Here is a 23919-nt window from a genome sequence, read left to right on the forward strand (position 1 = left end):
AATCCCAAGCAAATCAATCCTGGCTCTCATGAAGCATCGACATGTCCACACGGCAAAACACCCCAAGGAGAAGGAGAACACAAAAATAAACTTTACCAAAAGCTACAACATCCACCACTACAGCTGGAAGACAGAGCAGCCATGAAGGGACATGTGTTGCTTCAGCATTTCTCTGCTTTTTGTAGACCTCACCCCTTCTGAGCAGGGCCCTGAACCACAGCTCCAAGCACAGATGTGCATGACCATTAATTCCCCCTTTGATGCCTTCAGAGATCACACCTGTGGGGTTTGCCATGGCCCGCAAGCCTCCTCTCCAGCCTTCTGAAATGTCCCAGGAGTTCAGCAGAGACTTGTCTGTCTAAAAGCTGGCATGCAACCAGTCCAAGTCTGTATTTTAGGAACCGTTTTCAAAGCCTTTAGCATCACCACTTTGACAATAGTTGCTTAATAGGACTCATTTCAAGTTCCTCAGCAATTAGCCTTTGAAATCCCAGGGCTTTTCATAGGGTGGTGTGTCCACACCAGTTCCAGCTCATGGGAAAACAGGCTGCTGCAAGCCAAATGGCTGGCAACTCAACAGGTTGCAAGAAGAGACCTTGCTCATCCACCTCCTCCTCAAGAGCAATATTAAATTTAGACAAATCCCTCAACAGGTTCTTCACTGGTGTCTCCCATTAAGTCATTGCTGGTGAGGTGCACACCAGCATCCTCAGCTGCATGTCATGTCCAAATTTTGGATAGAAATCAAACTATCGGGTGGATGAAGGCTCCTCAACCCACAAAATTCTCAGCATAAAGGTGGGTATTTCGAGGTTGTATCAGAAGCAGTCACACCAACCTAAATAAAACCTCAAGCAACATTCAGGAGATGCAACATAACAAGGCAGGTTGCAATGTTTCTTTCCCCAGACTAGGAAATCTCTTGAGTATATTTTTAGCAGGAGTTTTCTTCAACTGCCTAAAATTTGAGCTTTGAAGCTGTTTACCTGTGTACCTGGTGTTAAATGCTGCACAAACAGCATTAAGCAAATGTCAGTGCAGGAGATGGTCTTGCAGGACCTCCCCTTTGCAGGAGATCTGGGACTGACTAAAGCCTAAGGGAACAAGCACATGATTGCACCAGACAAGGGATCACAGCTCCATGGGCATCAGCAGCATGGGCAGCACTGGGAAAGTGCTTGGGAGAGATCCCATCAAGGTAGGATATGTTTTTGGTGCCCACAAATAAATGAGCCATGGTCCTTTCTGAAGGGACCAGCAGACAGGGCTCTTCCATATATGCTGAGAAGAAATGACTCCTCCATTCTCGGACTACTACAATCCATTAGTAATTTAAAGAGATTAAAGGCTTGGAGCAACCTGGTCTAGTGGGAGGTGTCCCTGCCCATGCAGGGGGTTGTAACTAGATGACCTTTAAGGTCCCTTCCAACTCAACCCAGTCTGTGGTTCCATGAGAGGTTTCTCAAGCCAAACATGACCCAGAGCTGAGTTCCCAGAAACAGAGTGAAAACTCCCAGAGCAACCAGAACCCCCTGCTTCACACCATGACTGCAAAGGTTCAAGGCCTTTTAACCTTCAACTTGAGACAGTTAAAGGCACTTTTTATCTTTCTAACCCAAGTCAAGCCAGTTTTTCAGAGATACAACCACAGGTATCTCTTGCCTGTAGAAGCATCCTCTGATGCCACCACCCAACCTACTGAGCAGCAAATTTCTCTTCATAACAAACCAGGATCAAGCATGACCATGGAATTAAACTTCAGTTCATGATCTGAACTTCAGTTATTCCCCATACACATCGAAACTGCCTGGAGGAACTGAAAAGGGCTCCCCACCCAGGCTGGGTGGGGCTGGGGAGACAAAAGCCACTTCTTTTCTACCACTTGCATCACAGGGAAGTCATGCTTTCCAAGGTGACATCAGAAATGACCAAAGTATTATTGCATTTGAAGCACAATTATAAGCCTTTACTCAAGCAATAGGTATTTAAAGTGGAATTTCAGCTGAAGTCAGGGCAGCTCTTAAGCAGAAAGTCTGATAAAAAGGTTATTTTCATTTCATATATTTATATTTATAAAATGAAGCCACAGGAGTAGGAATCAGAATTTGGAGTAAATTTTTCATCAGCTTACCAAGTCAGATGAACCATAATTCCAACTTTCAGCTTTTCAAGCCACCTCAGGAGGGCAGGCAGGGGACAATCACAGGGGATGGTGGACTCACTAAGGCAGCACCAGGAACCCACCTGCAGGACTACCCAAAGCTCAGGTAACAGATGAAAGTGGGTTTCCATCAAGTCCCAAACTTCTCCACTTGGGCCAGCTCCTCATTTCTCCTAAAGCCACAGAGGTAACACCAATACCTGTTTCCCCAGAAATTTCAGAATATCAGATGCAAGTCTCAAATTACCATCATTACTGGAATCTAATTCATGAAAATTAGGCATAGCAAGCTCAGATATGGGATGTTTAAGGAATAAAATAACCTCAAACCACTGACTTGATAAATACAAAAGTCACACTGATCTTTATTATCAGAGAAGAAGTGTCCTTTCTTTTGTTCCTCCCAGGACATAAGAGATGAGCAACACATAGGTGCTTCTCAAACTGAAGACCATGCCTACCCTCTTCACCTTCTCCCCCCACAACCCAGCAGGCTGCCAAACACCAACCAGCCTTTGCCACCATTTCAGATTTCCTCCTCCCTGCAGCACCTCACACCCTGCAGCTCCCTGATAAGCCAGTTCTCCTTGCAAGGACAGCAGCAAGTCCTTATCAGAGCATTATTAAAGCTGCTGTCAGAGCACAGCCTCCCTACTCCCAGCTACAGTGGAGACAAGAACCAATTTCTGTGAAGAAATGGTACATCCAGAAATACTTTAGGAAGAGCAGAGACCTGAGTGAGAGAGGAGCAGGGGCTATCAGAGCATCAGAGAGATGGATTCAGCAGAAATGCAAATATTTGCTTTTCTCTCCTGGCCCCTGTCCTCCCTGCTTTGTATTTGCAAATTGGGATCACTTCCAGATGCAAAGTGAAAGGATGTCCCTAGCATTAACTGCACCACGCTGGGATGTCACAAGCCAAGCAACCCTGCAGAGCAAAACCAGCCTGGCCCAGTGCCCAAGGGTCCTGCTGTTGCTTCTCCTTGATGTTTTCAACCATCCCCCTGTGGAGGTGGTACACAAATCCCTGTATTTCCACACTCATAGAATCATGGAATGGTTTGGGTTGGAAGAGACCTTCAAGATCACCCAGTTCAAACCCCGCTGCGTGGGCACGGACACCTCCCACCAGACCAGGTGGCTCCAAACCCCATCCAACCTGGTCTTCCAACACTTTCAGGGAGGGGGCAGCCACAACCTCCCTGGGCAGCCTGTTTCAGACCCTCACCACATCTCCAGCCATGCAAATGTGAATCTGAGCTCCTGCTCATATGCATTTTGGAGAAGCCACCTCAGTCAAAACCAAATGTTACCAAGGTCTTTGCAAGGTCTGCTAAGATAGCACCAATGGCCACAGCAATGCAGGAGCAGGGGACACTGTGGCTGTCACCAAGGGCACAGTACAGCCCTGAACTGAGCTCGTTTCGGCTGCCAGCACTGATGTCCCGGTGAGAAGCCCCAGGGGACTGGTTTTCACAACAGCTCTTTTCATAGGAAAGCAGTTTAACCTGTTTAAAGGGTATTTTTGTCTGTTCTCAGCAGAGGTTTCCCCTACCAAAGTACTGTCAGAAGGCTGGGCTTTGTTTGAAGGGAAACAACCAGAGAGAAGGAAGAAATATTTTATCCTGAGGATGATGAGACCCTGGCCCAGGTTGCCCAGAGAGGTGGAAGATGCCCCATCCCTGAAGACATTCCAGGTCAGGTTGGATGGGGCTCTGAGCAATCTGATCTAGATGCAGATGTCCCTGCTCACTGCAGGGGGGTTGGCCTGGATGGCCTTGAAAGGTCCCTTCCCACTCAAAATACTCTGTGGCTCCACAGTAACCAGCAACTGCTTAAATCCCAAAAATGGCAAGGGTTGTGAGGACATGGAAGCGCTGTGTGCACCAGAAGTAGAGAAGATAGGTCAGCAAGTGCTAACCTGATAGAAGGGTGCTCAGGGCTCTCTAATTCCAGGGGCTCACAGCATCCTCAGGGATAGTAAAAGCCCTCAGCAAAGCTCACAGTGGTGGGAAGAACACAGCCCCAATGTGCAGCTGCAGGACATCACCACCAGCATGACCAGCACCTGTTGATCAAAGGGACACTTGAATCCTGAAGTGACATCAGGATTTCATGTGTCATTTCAGCCCCAGGAATAGTCAAGGCTGGTTTAGTGGCTAAAGGCCACTACAATAGTTCCACACCTGCTTTGGCAGCCCACACTCAGTGCAATCCAAGAAAATGTTATGGGATGAAGAAGGCCCTGTCCACCCCCTTGATGCAGGTTTCTTACTGCACCAGCAGATCTGCACATGCTTCTCAGGTGGCTTCAGCTTTTCTTAAGCTCTGTCTGGGAATCAAGGGTGGCAAAAAGCCAATTCTCTATTTCCAACTGGCCTGCTTCCATAAAACACCTTAAACATCCTTAATACAACCCAACTCAACCATATACCATGAATCCCTTGGGTGGGCACTGACTCCCAAGGGACAGTTAAAGTAGGTAAGGCAGATGCAGCCAGGGCCTCTCCCACCTCCTGGAGTGTTTCACAAGTTACTCAGCTTTTAAATTCTGAGCCATGGCTCAGGTCTGCATTCATCTCCAGCACGTCCAGCTGCTGGGCTGGCTCTTTCAGGCCTTGGCCACTGCATTTTGCTCTGTCCTGACTTGTTCAGTTAATTATGTTTTGTGTGAGCAGGAGGAGTGGAGCCAAGTCCTTCCAAAGCAGCCTTTTCCTTCCCAGACAAATTAACTATTTTGAAGTTTAGCCCAACTACAGGGCAGGTTTGTCCAGATCCCAGATATTTTTTTAGTTCTTCCCAACTTTCCAGCTGCTTCCAAGACAAGTGAGTGTGAGCAGACAGGACCAGCATCACTGGTGCTTACAGAAGTAGCAAGAATTTAACCTGAGAAAGGTGCCAACTTGCTTGGTAAAGGTGTTGGAAACTTCTTATAACGTGGCTTGTAAAAGAGAAAAAATTGAGGAACTAGTCAGAAAATTAGAGCTTTTTTTTTTTAACAGGAGTGATGGAGTCCCACGGCTGCAGGCAAAAACAGTGTTAGAAATCAGCTACAGCTGAATGACTACTCAAAAGCCTGTTTTGAAAAATCACAATCAAAGGGTGAAAACTTGGACCCCGTTCCAGAAACCAGCAGCAGTTCCAGCATACCCCTAAGATGGAGTTTTTCCCCCCATGAGCACTGTCCTGCTCTCAGGTGGCCTCTGATGTTGCTCCATCACTTTGGACCTTCCCACCAGCACAGGAGATGTCCAGATTCACCCAGGTTCAGCTCCAAAACAAAGGAGCATTGTTGCTATACTCTGGAAGGATTACAAAGCTATTTATTAAAAAGGGGTTATGACAAGTTTTAAGGAGACAAAGTTGTTTTTGCTTTGCTCACTTGGCTGCAAAGATAAAACCTCATACAAAGAAACAGCCCAAAACAAGTTGCTTGACAGAACTTGCAGCACTGAAAATTATGTAGTTAGTACTTGAAGAATGCCTTCTTTCCTTGTCTTCAGAGAAAATCTTTTTGTACAACAGGTTGAAGCATCAGGATTGGAATTCTCAGTTTTACAATTTCATGGTGCTGCATCTCTGCAATTTCTCTTGCTGTTTTGGCCAGAAACCCCAAACAAGACTGGAATAAGGATTAACTGCATATAAGGTTTGTGGTACAAAGCAAACACAGAAACCTGCCTTTACAGATTAATACTCTTCTATCTTTATGTATTTAAGATGCACTTCACCAGGTGGACAGCTTCCTGAGTTGGAGTGCTCAAAGTCAACTCCCACACCAGGTTCCTCAGACCAAGACCCATCAGCCACCTCTTGTTCCCAAGAGAACATCCCAAGGGTAATGAGCATCCAGGTTTTGGTCATCTCCAGAAAACACAGATTTGTTGAAAATCAGTGCCAGCATCCTCTTTATCTTAAAAAAAAAAATAAAGAAATCAGAAGAAGAAAACCCATCCTGAACCTGGGAAAGGGTCACAATAAAATACCATTTAAAAATCACAAAACAGTAATTATTTCTCTCCTGAGAATGCTTCCCCCTCCCCCACCACATAGCACAACCACTATTGTTTGAAGAGCATTTATCTGAAAGTGGGTCATGTCTCCTGGCATTACTAAATCTTCCCAAATTTCCCCTGATTAGTCAAACTCCATCTCCTCGTTGACATCTGAGTGATGAAGGTAGTGTGTAATGCCATTTTTCCCCTGAATGAGCCGCATCAAAGAGGGTTATCAGCCAAGAGATGGCATGCCGGATAAAACAGTCACCAACAGATTGTCCCCAAAATATTACCAAGGAAAACTAAATTATTTGGGGGGGGGGGGGAGATTTCTCCTTTAGAAGCATTCAGGCTGTAGTACTGGAATGTGCAGAGATAAGAAACTGCCTGGTCTGATAGTTACAAACAATTATGTTCACTAAAATCCCAGGGATTGTCTATCAGTCACAACATCCAGGCTGCTCTTGACACAGAGACACCAAAAACCATCATGCTGGAGATCAGAGACAGCCTAAATGTGAGTAATACCTCACAAATGATTGAATATTAAAGCAGAGACACCTGAGGCTAAAAAGAAAAAGGAGAAAGAAGAGCCAACTTGCTACTCAAAAAAGAAAGTACCATTTAAAACGGGGATATAACAGCAAGTAATCACACAGGCACAATTTATAACCAAGGGGTTCAAAAATCTCATCCTTTGGAGCAGGAGGATGCCAGGACTCAGGGAGGATGCTCACCTGGGACAAGCACTGGAGCTGAGCTCCCTCCTTGCAGGAGAACAGTTGGACTTACCAGGTCAGCAATTAGATTAAATCTGGGCAAAGTTTAGCAAGGAACAGCAGGCTTTGCATTCTGCTGATTTAGTTCACGTGACCTTCAAGTGCTGAGACTTTGTACCAGAGAAAAGACTGCCAGGAGACAGCACCTCTTCCAGTCAAAAAATAAATAGAAAGAACATTAAGGGGAAAAAAAAAAAAAAGAAAAAAAATGCAAGTTTAGAGAGTCTACAGACTTTTTGGCACTGGATATTTCAGACTTCTCAAACGTGGGCAGCACTGCTCGTGGCTGGCTTCACAGGGATGGTCCCCACACTCCTCCTTGGGCAAGAAACACCCCTAAAATAAACGGGTGCAAGCACAGCCACCACTGACCCCAGCTGCAGCAGGGAGGGCAAAGCCTGAAAGGATGAAGATTAGCTCCGACAGCCTCGACTCCCTGTTGATTTTGGCACAGCGAGAGCACATCAGGCTTCAAAGCCGCTCCGGGACAGCAGGGGAGGGGCTGGGTGGCACAGATCACCCCCAGGGCAGACTGATATCCACTGCCATTCCTGCCACCAGCTGCACCCAAAGCACCTGCCCTTTAATCTTAATCATTACCTTCTGAAATTCAGATTTGCATGCTTCAGGTAACCAGGTGGGTTTTTCCCCTCCTTTCTCCTTTCTTCCTCCTCTTTTCCTTTTTTTTTTTTCTTTTATTCACCCCTCCCCTTCCCAGTATTTTCTGTAAGAGCTCTGCCTCCATCCCCCAAGGCAGGACAGACAAATAATTCGCATTCACTTGCTCCACACAGGGAGAAACGAGTCCTTACCCGGCTGGGGCAGGGGCCAAACAAAACATTTCTGGAGGAAGGAAAATGAAAAAGAAAACAAGCAGAAGGGACGCAGAGCAAGAGATTTCAAACCTGGTATTTTTGGGCTCTACAAAAGGGAGCTATGACCTTCCCAGCTCTCTATCAGGTTCTTTGTAATGCCCAGGGCCATAAAACAGGTGCTGCAGGAGAGCCAAGGGCAGATCCAGCTCAGAAGCTGAGTCCTTCACCCAGAGACCTCAGTCACCCCAAAGCCACCCAGTCACAAACATGTCCCCAACTGCAGTTCAGCGTGCCAAGGCCAGATGGGAGAGGAAAAGCAAATTGCATCTCTTAATGTTAGTATCTGGGGGAGAAAGTCCCAATATTCAGAGTAGGGAAGTCCCTAAAGGTGTCCCCAAGGGCAGCTCTTCAACCAGCTCCCGGGTAAGATGTCCTCACCCTGTGCAGACGTGGCTTCCAGAAGAGCTTTTTAGCAGTGTTGAAGGCCTTGCTTCAGCTGAAACATGCCTTGTGGACACCACTAACTACAAGGTGGCAGTGCAGGTGTTCATGGTCTGTCCCTCCAGAGGAGTGATTTCTTACAAGGCCAGGAGGAGGAAGGCATGGGGACAGCACGGTGACATAAGTCACCAAGTCACCAGTCATTCTTTGGACGAGTGGCACTTGGTCTTTCATTTCCTTATTTGATATCTGACCACTGAAGGTGGTGGTGAAGGTAGGTCTCAGCCAGGCAAGAAACAGGCTGGTGAGCCTCCCGTTAAGGTCTATATGGGTCTGGAGCGGGATCCTTCTCCACCCCATCTCTAATACAGGACTGATGATCCTACTAGGAGACGTGGGACCAATCCAGGACCGCAACAATCCAGTATTACCACATGAAAAACACCTCCAGCTCTCCATCACCAGGAGACGAAGTGTCCCTGACTGAGACTTGTCCCGTCCCTCTAGCACTCAGTGGGCACCACTTCCCCATCCCAGCTGGACATCACACTGCCCAAAAAACAGCAATACCCACAGCACCCGTATTATCCAAGCTCAAAGTAATTAAGCAGCACAAATGCACAAGGGAGTTACTCAGCTTAATTAGCTTGGAAATTATAGCTTCCATCACCTCAGTATCTCTGCATCCACTTGCTGCCTTAAGATGTGCTTACACTAGCTGGCTGCTCACTCAGGGTAAAGCACCAAGGACCTTCACAGCAGGCACAGTGATCAGACTGGGTTTAATTACTTAAAAAAAAAAACAAACAACAAACCACACCAAAACCAGTTTTTGACACTTACTTGCTAAGACACATGCCAGCAGCCCTGGCTGCCTGCTCCTGTCCAGCCTGCTCAGAGATCTGGCTGCTGGAGCCATCTGCCATGGTCCGTGTGGGGCTTCCAGAAGAAACAAGACATTCCCATCACTGTCCCCTGTGATTTTTAAAAGCCATTTTTAAATGTGTTAAGGGTCTTTGTTTCCTTTGAAGAGAGGTGACACGCCAGGACACGTCCCCAAGATGTAATGTGTCATTTTGATAAGTGCTGGCCATGATTCATCCACAACACATCCTGCTCCCAACAGCCCTGTTAATGGTGGTTAGCACATCCTACCAGCCCCACCACCTCAGTAGGACTATGGGAAGCTTGGGCAATGACTCACGGGAAGGGTGAAGGCACAGATCAACTGGGTTTAAGTCCTGGCTCCACCTCTCAGTGAAGTCATCAAGAGAAACATACCCTTTCATGGAGCCCACCAGGGGTCTGCCTGTGGTTCAGCAGGATGGGAAGCAGTCATGAGCTGAAAGGATTGGTCAACCTCAAGCATGGAGAAGACTTGTTTTCAGAAGAGCTAAGCTGGAAACATGTGGCAAAAGAAGGCTTGTGGGTAGAAGGATGGATGAGAGCTAGCAGGAACATCCAACAAGCAGGATGGACAAGTGGACACAGCGCATATCTCCCATCAAGGAGCTGGGCCACCTGAGCACCAAATATCTGGAGCACATCAATGCCAAGCACCCAAACACAAACCACCCCACTGGTACCACTAGTGCCCATATGGGAACGTGAGACATAAGGAGGTGATGGCCAGGGTATTGAACCACCTGCTCTGCACCATAAAGAGAGCTGGGGAAGACAGCAAGATGTGTCCCATGGTATCATTGGTGATCTGCTCTAATTGCCAGAGCAGGGTCAGAATGTCCTAACAGCACCACCAGCTTCACATGACCAAGCACAGGGGACTAAAAGCCAGTCCTAAATAACTGCTTGTGGAGGAGAAAATAAATACACCATAAAAAAAAAAATGATACCAAACGAGATTTGGTGAGAAGTGGTGAAGGATGGTGGCATGGCTGGTTGGAAGCACACACTGCTGGAGGAGCTGCACCACAATCCCACCACCATCCCACCACTTTGCACCAAGCAGCAGGTTTGGGGCCATATCCTGCAATTAAGGGCTTATATTCCTTAGAGCAAGAGTTTATGGACCTACTTCGCTTATAGTTCTTGTGGGCTTATAGTCCAGCCTTTGACATGTGTAACTCATTCCCATGACTAACTGGTTTCAGTCAGCTGGAGAAGACTGGCCATGGACAAATCAAGGACAGGAGAGCACAGCTGGAGAAAAGGTCATGTTTCCAGGCTGCAGATTGTTCTCCAAAACCTCTGGATACCACAGGGAAGGTAAAAAGCAGAACTACCAAATCCTTCACAGCCTTAATGGTAAAACAGGGCGACACATTCAAGAGCATTCAAACAAGGAAAGCCACAAAAAACTCATCACTCACCAGCCCCTGGTCCTCCCCAGCCCTGCCACCATCTCTAGATGGGTCTCTGCTCATTCCTGAAAGACCAGGCTAAGCAAAAACCCAACCAAGCCCTACCAGATGTGTCTTGCAGCAGACCAGAGGCACACGAGGACAACGGCTTTACACAAGCAACTCAAGACACAAAAAGCTCATGGGGAGGTGTTTTGGGTTTTTTTTTGCACTTCTGCTAAACAGCAAATTCCTCCCTAAAATGTTTTGCAAACATTTCAGGTGACTGGCAAAGCTTGGTGTCCTGCTGCAATAAAAACAGTCATTTTCCTGACCTGAATTGTAGTTCACGCTGGTATTTCTTTAACTGCCTCAAAATGCTTCTGTTTGCAGAACAGGTCAAAGAACAGACACCACCACCATCACAAAAAACCCAACTCAGGGCTCCACCTACACTACCTGCTGTTTATTATAAGCCAGCTAACTCAGAAGGTCCAAAGTCCACCTTCACACTAAAGCTGGACTACTCCTACTCCCGTGGCTTCCTTCCCGGACAAATATTGCAGTAAGGATACACAACTCCTTTTTTTTTTGGTCAAAGCTACAAACTATTTGGTGTGTGAAGTAAAAGTCCAATGTGCTTAAAACTGCATCTCACTATGGCAACTGAGATCAGCTTTAAATATGTATTTATTTTAAATCCAAACACATGTAGACATCTTTCTTGGTCATCAGAAGGGATGCATATGGTCACGCTCAGGGGTGTTATTTCCTAAACCTGCTTATTGGCAGCAGAGAAGAATAATGGAGCAAAAATCCTTCATTGTAAATATACTCTTCAGTGGCAGCCAGGCTGCCTATGACAAACACCTTGGTTAAACTCCTTCCTCAGGGCAAAAAAAGGGTAGGACCAACTTACCCCATCCCATTCCAGTAGCCATGTGTTGCCTTGGGCTCTGGACTCACTGCCATCCCCAGATTTCTATCCTGCACCCTGGAGTTATCCCAGCAAATAGCTGCAATTTGGACTTGTGTCCACTGGGATTTCCTTCCCCAGTTTCTCATCCACAAAACAGTAACAGGGTAGGAATTCTTAAAATTATTTACTCATTCTTCTCACTTTAATTCTTGCTTAAAATTCTTCTTACTTAAAAATATTCTTAATCAAAAGTTCTTAAATTCTTACTCATAATTTTTTAAAAAGGCAAGTTGACTAATCTCAACCAGCACAAGTGCCTAAATTGGGAAGCAAGCCCTGCCAGAGTCTTTCCCAGGGCTGTGCCCCAGCACCTACACTGAGCTCCATGGTCCTCAGCTTGGTCACTCTCATCCAGCCCAGCACACATGCTGTTAAATGTACGACTGAGATGAACAATTACGTGAAGAGAAGATAAAAGACAGTTATTTTTGCAGCGTGCCCTGCAGCGGGATGTCAGCACAGCACTAGCAGAAATCCAGCCATCTCCTGCCCATCGAGGGAGGGAAATGCCCACAAAGCCACCAGCACCCACCTCTCACCTTCCCTGCACCTACTCAAGCCACATAGCCAGTGTATCAAATGTTATCTAGACCCTCAAGTTTGGCTTTGCTTTTCTCTCCTCTGTGCCATCCCTGGGATGCCGAGGAGGTCCCCGCACAGCTGTGGAGGTGGCCATGCCGTCAGCATGGTCCCCAGCTGCAGGGAACCAGCTCCAGCAATCATGTCTTACATTTCCATGATTTTCTCTCTGTGACTGCAGCTAAAAATGAGGCAGGATCAGGAGGAGACCAGGGATGTCAGTAGATCCAGCTCCTTCAGCAAGACAGCCCCATCTTTCAACAAAAATCCCAGTGTGGGCTCCGAGCTGTCCCTGCACTTTGTGGCATCATCCAGACATCATCCCATAATCTAAAATAAAAAAAGAAAAACCTAAAACTTCAAGTATAACCTGTTTTTCCTAACAGCAGATGCAAACAGCAGAGGCAGGAGCTGAGGAGCTATGCATTCCTAACAGCTCTGCAGCAGAAGTCCCATGGATGCCCTGGAACTGAATCCCAAACTTTCCTTGTCCCTCACACTTATTCCCAGAATTCTTTTTCTACCCAGTACACAGAAATATCTTCTCTGCTCCTTCCAAGCTGCTCCTCAACCCTGAATCAACACACCTGCTAAGAATGAACCCTCTCTGAGCCTTGAAGGATAAATCATTTTCAGAAGTTTTATGCCCAAAGGTTTATGCCAATTCATTGACTCAATCTATGTGTGACCACCCTGGCAATATGGAAAAGTTTCTCCCCAGGGTCAGAAACCACCAATTCATCCCAGCTGCTTTATTTAATACAACAACTAAGTGAAAACCAGAGAGCTTCTTACACCCAACAATGCATTGAGTTCTATCACCTATTACAAAAAACTTCGCAAACAGTCACTTTGCCCGATGGTGGGGGGGAAAGAAAAAAAAGAAATAAATACTCTGGCTTCTTACTCATTCAGAGCCTGCTGATGTTCTCAAGAGAGTATTTTGAGCTGCACAGCACCCTGGAGCAGAAAGGCACAGCCTGGCAGAAGCACTACCTTGCATCAGGTTCAGAGGCTACGCTTAAATTAACAATTAACATTTTAAGAAGTAGCTTTAAGAGAGCAGAACATCCAGAAGCAAAAGCAATTACCTTTGTTTTAATCATATGAAGAGCTTCACCTTACAACAGCAAAGGCCAGCCTTGCAAACAGGGCTAACCTGCAGTTTGATGTTGCAAACCAAACCGTTGCTGGAGATGGCACCTCCCAGGCGTGATGTCCTCCCTCTGACCTGCACAGCCCCAGCTCAGAGGAGCAGGGTGTCCCCATTAGCTCATTACAGAGTGACCCTGGCATCTGCATAGGCTTACAGGGATTGGGATGGAGTTACCTTGAAGTTCAGCTGCATCAGCAACAGGTTTCTTTGGAGGGCTCTGGCTGGAGAGGAAGGGCAGAGCATGTAGAAAGCTGACTTGCCTCCTGCTTCAGCTAAATAAGGGTCTGAGAAACTCCCCTGCCCAGATGTAACCAGTTTGCCTGGGCAGGGCTGCACCTGGGCAAGTCCCACCACCCAGCAGGAACCCCAGGGACATGGCAGGAGCAGGACCAGCCCCAGGTAGATGTGTGCACACGGCCATACACAAAGCTCCACCAGTTCTCTACCGGGAATAGGTTTTTGCAAGCTGGAGTTCTCAATGCCACAACCTCCCCTACTCCTTTTTGCACCCACTGGTGCCAGCAGCTCCAGGACCAGGTCTGCACCCTTTACCATACAGCTCCTCTCTGCTGGGACACAAGACACACTAAATTCCTGTTTACTACTCAAAAAAAAAAAAAAATAAAAAAAAAATTCCACAGCCAGATAATCCCTAAGTCCCCAAGTACTTCATTGGAAACAAGTATTATAAAGGTCTGCTCATAACTATTTACACAAATTGAGTCCTACATGCTTGAAGGTTGATGCAGTTTTGGAACTACTCACGTGCCCCTAATTAGGCATAGCTGTTAATTATCTTGTTTTATGGGGGGCTATTAAACACCAGTCATCCCTCCTCTTCAAGGGACACAGCTGAGACATCACATGGAGAGGGTTTCCACTAGTAACTCAGAGCTGCTGGTGTTTCCAGGACAGGTTCCTCTCCAGTTTAAACACTCTTCAGGGCAGTGCTGGGTCTAACACAGCAAAGTCACCAGCATGGCTTAACAAGCATGAACTTCAGCACCAAGAAAACAGTACATGTCCCACAAGGTCCCAGGAGATCTTCTGCAAATATCAAGTGGAAGATAAGGGCTCTCTACACAACACACAGCAGCTCTCGTTGCAGCCTAGCAGGAAAGAGAGGTGGAAGGACCTCAGAAGTCCCACTCAGCTGCTCCACAGCAGCTCCCCAGCAATTTATTTCCCCCTGGTCCAAGCAGGAGGTGGAAGGACTCTGAGGGAGGTACACTGTGGCTGTGCTAATGCAACTCTGCACCTCGGATCAATAGGCTTTTAGCATGACCGCTGTATTGATTCCAGGGGGCTGGAGCATCCGCCTTCCCCCCCGCATCTTCCCTCAAAAAGCCTCAGCCCCATCCTGCTGCCAAGGTGATCCCAACTGCACTTGGAAAGTCATCTCCTGAACTGTTAACACCCCAGTGCTTTCACTCCGGGTTTCCTGTGATCCCTCACATGTCACTCCGTTCAGGCACCTTCAACACTCACATCCTCACAAAGGTGATGTGCAAACAAGAGCTGGGACCTTCCTTAATGCTTTCCAAGAGTAAGCTGGAGAGCAACACATATGCTTCATCTGGGGGACCTTCATCAGCAACCACCACCCTCAGGCTCAGCATCTCAAGGTTGCTGGGTTGTTTTTTTTTAAACCACTTTGCTTTTTTTTCTTAGACACTCAAAGTCATAAGAAACATTTCTCTCCTGTTTCAAAGCCCAGAGCCAGCACAGAGGCCCCACACAGAAGACAACCCAGCAGGACAGTCCTAGATTTCACCACAATGCCAGCACTCAAAGAAATCACCGAATGGTTTGGGTTAGAAGGGACTTTAAAGATCACCTAGTTTCAAACTCCCTGCCATGGGCAGGGACACCTCCCACGAGACCACATTGCTCAACCCCACAGATGACCCATACGGGTTCAAGACACCATTCATGACCCCACCACACCAGCTGTGCCCCCAAAACGTCCCCATAAGAGACACCAGCAGAATGGCCAGCACTGAAACACCAGCTTTCATCAAGAATCTTTGCTGTTACTAAATTAAAAATTAATTACATGTACAGATTGTCACCAAATCCCCTTCGCTTCCCAGGTGCTTCATCCAAGAGTCCCCATAAAGCCATAAGATCACAAGTGATGCCCCAGCAAGCATCTTACACCCATTCAGCAGATGAACAGGAGTATCAACCCCATCTAGTCAGCATAAAAACATGACACAGGTGAATACCTGATCATCAAGTTAGGAATCAATTAACCTGGTTGTTACAACCAGCTCCTGGATAGAGAGGACACAGTGCTTGGAGCCAAGCTCCCCCCCTTCCCTAGGGATGCTTGTCACCACATCCCGGCATGCAGCCGAGGAGATGCTGCCGTCAGCACATGGGAGCAGTTTAGCCACAGCTTTCCTTGTACTCTCCTTCACATTTTCCAAAGGAAAAAAATTTTCCAAACCTGAGACATGGCTTCTGAAAGCGCTCCTGAGAAGGTGAGAGGTCAGCCCGCTCACAGACAGCCCCGCTCAATCCAACAAAGCTGCTGAAATTCCCACAGGATCAAAGGAGCAGCCGCCAGACTCACACTTCAACCTGCATCCGTTTGCTATCAGTGGCCAAATAAAAAAAGTGGAAACCCCTAATATTACATAAAAGATGTCTGCAAAAGGAGTTACAGAGCAGAAATCTGCAGCAAAGTTGAGCCCAGGCTACTGGCAGAGAGACAAAAAGTGGCTCTTTCACAGGCCTGGTGCCAGCCTGGACACGTTTCCACAGAGATCATGGTTACAGGAGGGATTTAAAACACTAAAAATGTCATTATTACAGTAGATGATGCCGGCAATTTATAGTCTTTCGAAAAAACCGTTCTGAAGCACCGAGCCCTTTTCCCGAGGGGCCCCCCCCAGCGTTATGGATGGCTTTTCCTAAGCTCCCTCCTTGGCTGCTGCCTGTCCGCAGCCTCGGGAAACAGGGAGAGGGGCTCTCTCCCCGTCACTCCCTGCTCCGCACCGGGCGGAGGAGCAGGTGAGGGGCTCCTCCAGCAGCAACACAGCTGCAAAGGTCACTCCAGACACCAAGGCCTGGCCGGGGAGAGGGCAGAAAGCCCCAAACCACACAGGCTGCATTCCCAGCCCGCTCCTGCCCAAGAGCACCAACACCCTTCCCGACTGTCCCACAGCCACAAGAAAACTCATCCAGAGAGCGATACCTGCTCCAGATCCCAGGTTCTCCTCAGCAACCAGCACCGCAGCTTCCCCTTCTCACCATGCCCAATGCATTTCTTGTTTGTTTCATGGTGTGGGGAGCCAATCTGGGTTTTCCTGCGGGAAGGGCCGGCGGGAGAAGCCACCAGCCGCGTTCCCTGCCCGGAGGGAGCAGCTCCCCCGCCAAGGGACGCTGCCCGGCACCTGCAGAACCCACAAGGATTCCGGCCAAGCGGGCACCCCTGGGCAGCGTTCCAGGCAGTTTCTGCCCTGCCAAGGACTTGTTTCGTCCTCCCCCTGCAGCCCGAGAGCTCAGCAACAGGAGGGATGCTGGAAACACCGGTGCTTTCTGCCAGGAGCTGGGGAAGCTGCGGGGCTGTTTGAGCTGCGCCTTCAGCTGCCCTGGGGACGGAACCCGCGGGGGACGAGGCCAACGCCACAAGAGCCCCGAGCTGCCCCTGCCCTGCACCAAACCAGCCCTGTCCTCAGCCCGGGGAGGGGGAAAACCCCGGCAGGGAGCGCTCACACCGGGGGGCCCGATCCAGCGGGCCGCTCCCGCCGGGGGAAGCCGTAAGAAGACGCGGGGTCCCCGCCGCTCCCCCAGCACCTGCTGGCGCTGCCCCGGGGAAAAGTTGCAGCTCCTCTCCCCACCTGCCCAACAAGCCACAGAAAGACCAGGCAGCCCGACCGACACCTCCCGCCCGTCCCGTTTCCTTCCCCCCCCCGGGCTCACCTTGGTGTAGAGCTGCGCGGCGGACATGGCCGGGGCGGGCGGGGCATGGGGCCGGGGGGGCAGAGCGAGCGGCAGAGCGACCTTGGCACCCGGGCCGGGGCTGGGGAAGGGGAGGGAGCGGCGGGAGGAGGAGGAGCAGCAGCAGGAGGAGGAGGAGGAGGCAAAAACGCTCCGCCCCCGCCGCGCCCCAAGCAGGTATGGGGCGGCTCGGCCGGGCTCGGCTCGGTTCTGCTCGGCTGGGCTCGGCTCGGTTCGGCCGGACTCGACTCGGCTCGGTCGGGCTCGGCTCGGTTCAGGCAGGCTCGGCTCGGCTCGGCTTTCCCGCCAGGCGCTCTCCCAGCACCTCTTCCCGCCGAGGTCTCAGCTCTGCCTCATCCCCCCCATCGGCTTCGATGACTTCTTGGTTCCAAACCTCTTGCTGAACACCACTGATGTTCTCCCCTCCCTCGGTCCCGGCCGCTTCCTCGCGGCTCCTCAAGGAGCTGCCCTCAGCTCCGGGCAGGGCCCTCCCTGCAGCCTGAGGAGCCACCTCCCTGCAGGCACTGAAACACCCCCATTCCTGCTGGGGTTGCGTTTCTGGTGGGTTCATTCTCCTCCTGCCCCTCAGCTCCCCTTCCTTTCCCGCAGAAGCAGCAGCCATGCAGCCCCAGGCAGGTGCCTGCTGGGGCTGGAGGCTCTGCCATCCCCACCAGCTGCTGGGGAGCGGGACCAGCCGGGGGACAAGGAGCGGCTTTCACGGGGTGTCCTTTGCCAGGACTTGCCTGGGACCAGCAGCGTTACCCCCGTCAGCCCACTCATGCCTTCCAGGAATGCGCCAGGGGCAGGTTTTGTCTCTTTGCTGCTGCCTGGAGGTGAAGATGGGACCTGTCTGTGCTCCTGGGCCCTGCTTGTGTCTCGTTCCAGCCTCCGCCAGTGTCAGTTCCTGTTGTTTCTTGGGCAGAAAAAGCCAAAACTTGTCCCCAGCCTTTCCTGACAGGCTTTAATTAATCCTGGAATTGAGAACGTGCTGCTATGTTCGTTTTTCAAAGAAAAGCTACAGCAGTCAAGGAAAAGCTACATTGCAGGGAGTCTGTGGCAGAGCAGGAAATCAATCTGTTCATCATTCTGCCAAGGGGCCCCAGCAGAGACCTGCCTGGGCTTCCTGCACTGCTGAGACTGTTCCCATTATCTGGGATGGTCTTTCCCAGCTGCAAGAGAGAAGGAGCAGCTCTGCAATCTGCTGAAAGGCTCTGGAGATGGCTGCTGACAAGCTCTGGGGAAGGGACTAAGAAGCCACCTTCCCTGTTTGCCATGTTTTCATGTCTAGGATCCTTCCTCTTCTTGAGGTCTGTCATTGATCAGCTTCTCCATGTTCATGCTCCCACCCAGCAAAACCACTCAAGTCCTGGTCTTGGTCAACAGGGAGTCACTGCAAAGTGGAGACAGGGAGGAAGGAGAAGGTAGATGAAATGGTTCTGGAAGTTGGAGAAGAAAGGGCTGGAAAAGCTGGAGGAGAGGTGGTAGAAGCTGAAAAGCTGAAGGAGGAGAAAAACATCTGCATTCCAAAGAGACAACAGCTGCCACCAAAAGCATAACTAATTTTTTTTATTTTTATTTTTTATTTTTTGCAATCTGATAACAAATTAAGTCCTGCACAGTTAATTCTGTCCAAGAAAATGTCTCACAATCTACCTTTGGGACCCCAATATCTCACAGATGATTCAACAGCTATGGGAATACATGGATATCAGTGTTCTTGGAGTAAGGCGTCAAATCCTTGGGTTTGGAGCTGTCACTTTGTCAAAAAATGAAAGAACTGGGGAAAAATAACCTTTTAAATCCTACGTTGACTGTATTTTCCAGGTAAATACTTGGAGCATCACGGTGGAGAGGGGAGAGTTACAAACAGAGCCAGGTACAAACACCCTGAGAAACTGGTTTTCAGGGTGACTTCAGTGTAAATTCTGTTGTAGGGAGTTAGACAGGACTTGTCTTCTGAAAGGGTGGGTGGCTGCTGGTTTCCCCCAAGGCCTTGCTAAGACGTTCTGTATCCTCTCCTGGTAGGCTCTCTCTTCTTCTCGAGCTGATTCGTCTTCTCGCTGCTTCTCCTCTTCCTCAGCATCACGTGCCTGTTCTCGATGGGCAATCTGAGCCCTGAGCTGCTCCTGGTATTCTTTGGCTTCCTTCAGTTTCCTGGGAATGAGGAAATAAACCCCAGAAACACAACCATTTTGTAAAATCCTTATTGAATCTGTTCCCTTCAACCTTAAAGAATCACTCAAAACTCCTCTCAGGGCTTCAGAACAAGCATCACCTCCCACTGCCCAAGTGCTGCGTGATGTTCCTCAGGGAATGAATTGCTCTCTGTTGAACCTTGCACAGCAGACTGCACAAAGAGTGAGTGTGAGGACAAGGGATGAGTGTCAGGTCTTGGTCCTTTCCCAGCTCAGCCTGAACCCCATCTCCATTCCCTCCCTCTGAAGATCAGGAGCTGCTGGCAGCTGCAGCTCTGCATTGATATCCCAGGAAAAGGCTCTCAGGAGAAATCATTCTTCCCTTCCATGTTGAGGCTCTTCTCTCACACTCACTGCCCCCTGGAGAAGCAGTGAAGACCACCTGTGTGTTCTGGCCATCTGGAGCAGGAGTCAGACTCACACAGATACTGAAGATGCCACCAGGCTAGTCAAGACTTGTGTGTTAATGCAGCCCAGCTGAACCATCAACACTGACACTGCTGAATGCATCTCTCCTAAGCAGAGCACATCCCAAATGCCAGACTGGTTTGGGTTGGAAGGGACCTTATGGGCAGGGACACCTCCCAGCAGCCCAGGTTGCTCCAAGCCCCATCCAACCTGCCCTTCAACACTGCCAGGGATGGGGCAGCCACAGCTTCTCTGGGCAACCTGGGCCAGGGTCTCACCACCCTCACAGCCAAGAATTTCCTCCTCATGTCTCACCTCAATCTCCCTCTTCCAGTTTTAATCCATCCCCCCTCATCCCGTCCCTCCCTGCCCTTGTCCCAAGCCCCTCCCCAGCTTTCCTGGAGCCCCTTCAGGCCCTGGAAGGTGCTCTAAGGTCTCCCTGGAGCCTTCTCTTCTCCAGGCTGAACACCCCAACTCTCCCAGCCTGTCTCCAGAGCAGAGCTGCTCCAGCCCTGCCAGCATCTCCGGGGCCTCCTCTGGACTCTCTCCAGCAGCTCCATGTCCTTCCTGTGCTGGGGACCCCAGCCCTGGCCCCAGCCCTGCAGGGGGGTCTCAGCAGAGCAGAGCAGAGGGGACAATCCCCTCCCTGGCCCTGCTGGCCACGCTGCTGGGGATGCAGCCCAGGACACGGGGGGTTTCTGGGCTCCAGCGCACGGTGCCGGCTCATGGGGAGCTTCTCATCACCCAGCACCCCCAAGGCCTGCTCCTCTGGCTCTTCTTGATCCATTCTCCACCCAACCTGGATTTGTGCTTGGGACTGGCCAGATCTCCCACGCAGGGTATGAAACTCAGCATGTTTCCTTCAGAAGGGTGAGATTCCTGCCATAGCCAGGAGGATGTCACCACTAAAGCCCTTGGAGAACACCAGAGGTCCTGGGCCTGTTACCTCCAGGGACAGGTGTGGGAAAGGGCAGGAGCTGCAGAGAGAAACGGAGTCAGCAGCATCAGGCTCTCTGCCCTGCTCTTTGCATGACACCCAGAGGAACTTCTCAGCTACTGCGTGTGACTCTCTCCTCATCCTGAGGAGCTGGGAGGGAGGGAGAGCCCCGGGCAGCTGGGGTGGGAGCAGGGGCTGGAATTTGGGTGGCTGACAAGAGGGTTGTTTAAGGGCTGTGTGTGGCTGGAGTTTAGCAAGAACACTAGTTGCCCTGTGTAAGTCATGAACTAACCTTGCATTAACCCTCCTCCCACTCCTAAGAACAGCTCTGACTATGAGGGGATGTCTCTAATAAACATGATCCATGGAAGTCACAGGATGGTGTCACACAAGAAAATCACCTTGCATATTTCTCCTCTTCTATTTGGTTGAGTTCTGAGATGGCTTCATCTAATAACTTCTTCTCCTGAGCGAGTTCTTCCTGCTCCTTTACATTTCTCTGCACTGCAAACAAACACACAGCAACAAACAACACTTGCAGGAGGTAACAGCACTGCTAAGCTTGAAGGGACAGTGAGACCACAGTCAAGCCAAGCAGCCTGAAGAACAAGGCTGAGTTTTGCTGCTTCTGGAGAGGCACACCAAAAAATAAACTGGCAAGTGTCTTCTCAGCTTTTCATCCTTTTTTTTCCACTCAGAAAAGATTTGACATTCAGAACTTAAGAAGAGAGCTGCTAACACTCACCCTTCTGCTCTATCTGCCATTGCCTCGTGTCCAGGACATCCTTCAGCAGCTGCCTTCTAGCCTCCTTCTCTGCTCTCATTTTCTCAGCCTTCTTGGCCCAAACCTTCTCCATCTCTTCCTTGTGGGCCTTCTCTGCTTCTTGTTCTCGCCGTCTCTCCTCCTCCAGCTGTTGAGCCAGGTGTGCCAGGTATGTCTGCTGCTCCTTGAGCAGCTCTTGCTGCAAACACACCAACATGTGCAGATCTGAGGAAATGAGTTCCAAAACAAGGGCTGGTTTCTGGACCAGGTGGTAACTGAAACCTCAGAACCCTGTCCCAACCCCTGCCATGGGAAAGCTGTGGAGAACCTTCTTCCCGGCCAGTTGACAGTGCCTGGCAGGGCCAGAGCAGAAGAAACAGAGCGATCCCTTCCCCAAGAGCAGCTCAGCTGCCTCAAACACAGACATTTGACACAGATTTTCCACTGCTGACCAAGCTACTTCCCCCCTCACCTGCATCAGAAGCCTTGGGATCTAGAAAGATAATCAATCAACCCAATCAAAATAATCCAAAAGAAAAAGAACAACCATTCACAATAAATAATAACAAATACCACCTCCTCTGATTTTGTGCCAAGGTCTCGTATCAAGTTGATACAACTTTGATAACCTACATGAGCTTCTAAAATACCTCAAGCAGATGAATGACTGCAGCTCCCCTTTTCAAGTCACCTGGAGACTTCTTTTCACCCTGAATTTGGACAATCAACTCAGGAAGTGACAGACACATCCATAGTTTCATGGCATCTCCCAGATACTTTTGCACAGCATGATTTGAAGTACTCCCAGTAGTTCTGAAAGATCATGAGCTTCTTCAGAGAAGGAGAAGCAACAGGCTACCCCAAAAAAAGGAATCAACTTGTTCAGAGCAAAGGGGTTGATCTGATCTCATTTACCCTGTGCAGCTCATGCAGGGCCAGAAAATGAATCCAAATCCCACAACACCCTAGTGAACACCTCCAGCCCTTACCTTTCTTTTGGTTTTCTCCTCAGTGTCTTGCTGGGGTTCCTGAAGACATTTTTCCAAGATCTTCAACTCGAGGGCAAGTTCATCTTGTTTTTCCTCATGAAGACGTTTCTGCTTCTCCTGGGCTGCACTGAGCAACATATCCCTGCATTCCTTCTGCTTCTGGAGCTTCTCCTTCTGAAGTTGCTCCTTTTCCAGCTGAAGCAGCTGCTGCTCCTCTTCCTACAACAGCAAAAATCACCAGTGTGTAAAATCATTGCTTAACTTCAACCGAAGTGATGACTAGAATGAGTTGAATGAGAAGACTGAAGAGCAAAGGTCAAGATTTCAAGCCTTTCTTGCTGCCATTGGAGAATTATTCTCAGACCTTAAACCTGCTAAAGCATGAACAGTTCAGCATGATCATTCATCAGAATTCAGGATTTTCCTCTTTAATGATCCCCTGCACTTCAACACCAAACCAAAGGGTTGCCTGATGCACTCCAAATGTGTCAAGCAGAGAGACAGAGTCATTTCTTTAGGGGAAATCAATAGCATGGTAGCACATGGGATCTATTTCCAAGTCTGCCCATGCAGAGCCATGAGCTCCTCCTGGTTCTGCACATTTTATCTGTGCTGGGTGGTCAGATCTGGCACAGCATCTCCAGTGGATGGGAGGCTGCAAACAGTAGCTGTATCCTTAGATTCTGATGGGCAGTTCCTGAGTTTCAAACTTCACGTTCCACTTGGTATTGGAAAGAACAGAAAAATGGACAGTGAAACTGAATTCTTAAGAAAGGAACAATAAAAAATATTCCAGATCCAAAAGATAGTCAGTATTAGCTGGTGTAAAAAACTAAATCCTGAAATAGGAAGGAACCTGTGGCTGCCCCATCCCTGGAAGTGTTGAATGGTAGGTTGCTTTAAAACCTTCCCATGTCCCCACAAAGGCTCTGAGAGGCTTCAAATGCCAGAATCCTTCCCGTGCTCCATGGGAGAAGATCAGGTTCCCTCTGCAAACAGGAACACATCTTCCACAGGAGCCTTAGGAGGGGCCTTCTCCAGAACCCTGGCTTGAGAAGGATCTGGAAATTACCAACAACTGAGCTTCTTCCTCCTTCAGCCTCTTGGCCTCCTCCTGCTGAGCGCTGAGCTCCGCTACCTGGGCACTGAGCCCCTCCCGGACTTCCCGCTGCTGCTCGGCCAGTCTCTGCATCTCCATCACTGCTCTCTTCTCCTTAGCCAACCTGTCCTCTTTCCAAAGGTCAGCAAACATCTGCTCCTCCTGCTGCTGCTGCTTTTTCAGCTCCTCCTTCAGAGCTACCTGGGCCAACCGGTCTTCACACACTTCCTGCTGATGCTTCTTCATCAGCTGCAAGCGAAGCTCATCGCATTGTTGTCTGAAAGGCAAGAGGGCAGGTGAAAAAGGAAACAAACAGGCTTAAATAAGAAGCAAGTCTGGAGTTGTTTGAAGGATGGAGGCTCCCAGATCATC

General features: G+C 49.3%; 2 protein-coding genes and 1 long non-coding RNA gene across 8 annotated transcripts in view; 1 reads left to right on the forward strand and 2 right to left on the reverse strand.

Annotated features, from left to right (window-relative positions):
• The window catches only part of LOC127395437 (unconventional myosin-Vb-like), a 129314-nt gene extending 112137 nt beyond the window's left edge, over positions 1 to 17177 (reverse strand). For both annotated transcript variants that reach the window (XM_051642441.1, XM_051642440.1), the window contains exon 1: positions 17139 to 17177. In XM_051642441.1, coding sequence (XP_051498401.1) covers positions 17139 to 17165 — 27 coding nt within the window. In that variant the 5' untranslated portion in view covers positions 17166 to 17177. The remainder of the gene's footprint in view (positions 1 to 17138) is intronic.
• The window catches only part of LOC127395475 (uncharacterized), a 308391-nt gene that overhangs the window by 182245 nt on the left and 102227 nt on the right, over positions 1 to 23919 (forward strand). Inside the window, exon 1 of one of the 3 annotated variants that reach the window (XR_007891812.1) lies at positions 20143 to 20182. The exons of the other annotated variants lie outside the window; for them this stretch is intronic. This is a non-coding gene — a long non-coding RNA (uncharacterized LOC127395475). Of the gene's footprint in view, positions 1 to 20142; positions 20183 to 23919 lie in introns of those variants that run through there. 3 annotated transcript variants of the gene reach the window in all.
• The window catches only part of LOC127395452 (cilia- and flagella-associated protein 53-like), an 86185-nt gene continuing 81065 nt past the window's right edge, over positions 18800 to 23919 (reverse strand). Inside the window, exons 3-7 of one of the 3 annotated variants that reach the window (XM_051642504.1) lie at positions 23521 to 23824; positions 22449 to 22667; positions 21442 to 21658; positions 21098 to 21200; positions 18800 to 19310 (exon numbers count right to left, since the gene is read on the reverse strand). In XM_051642504.1, coding sequence (XP_051498464.1) covers positions 19070 to 19310; positions 21098 to 21200; positions 21442 to 21658; positions 22449 to 22667; positions 23521 to 23824 — 1084 coding nt within the window. In that variant the 3' untranslated portion in view covers positions 18800 to 19069. The remainder of the gene's footprint in view (positions 19311 to 21097; positions 21201 to 21441; positions 21659 to 22448; positions 22668 to 23520; positions 23825 to 23919) is intronic. The other 2 variants (XM_051642503.1, XM_051642502.1) reach the window with 2 other exon arrangements.

This window comes from Apus apus, chromosome Z (genome assembly GCF_020740795.1).
Source record: "Apus apus isolate bApuApu2 chromosome Z, bApuApu2.pri.cur, whole genome shotgun sequence".
In the NCBI taxonomy this organism is placed as follows: domain Eukaryota; kingdom Metazoa; phylum Chordata; class Aves; order Apodiformes; family Apodidae; genus Apus; species Apus apus.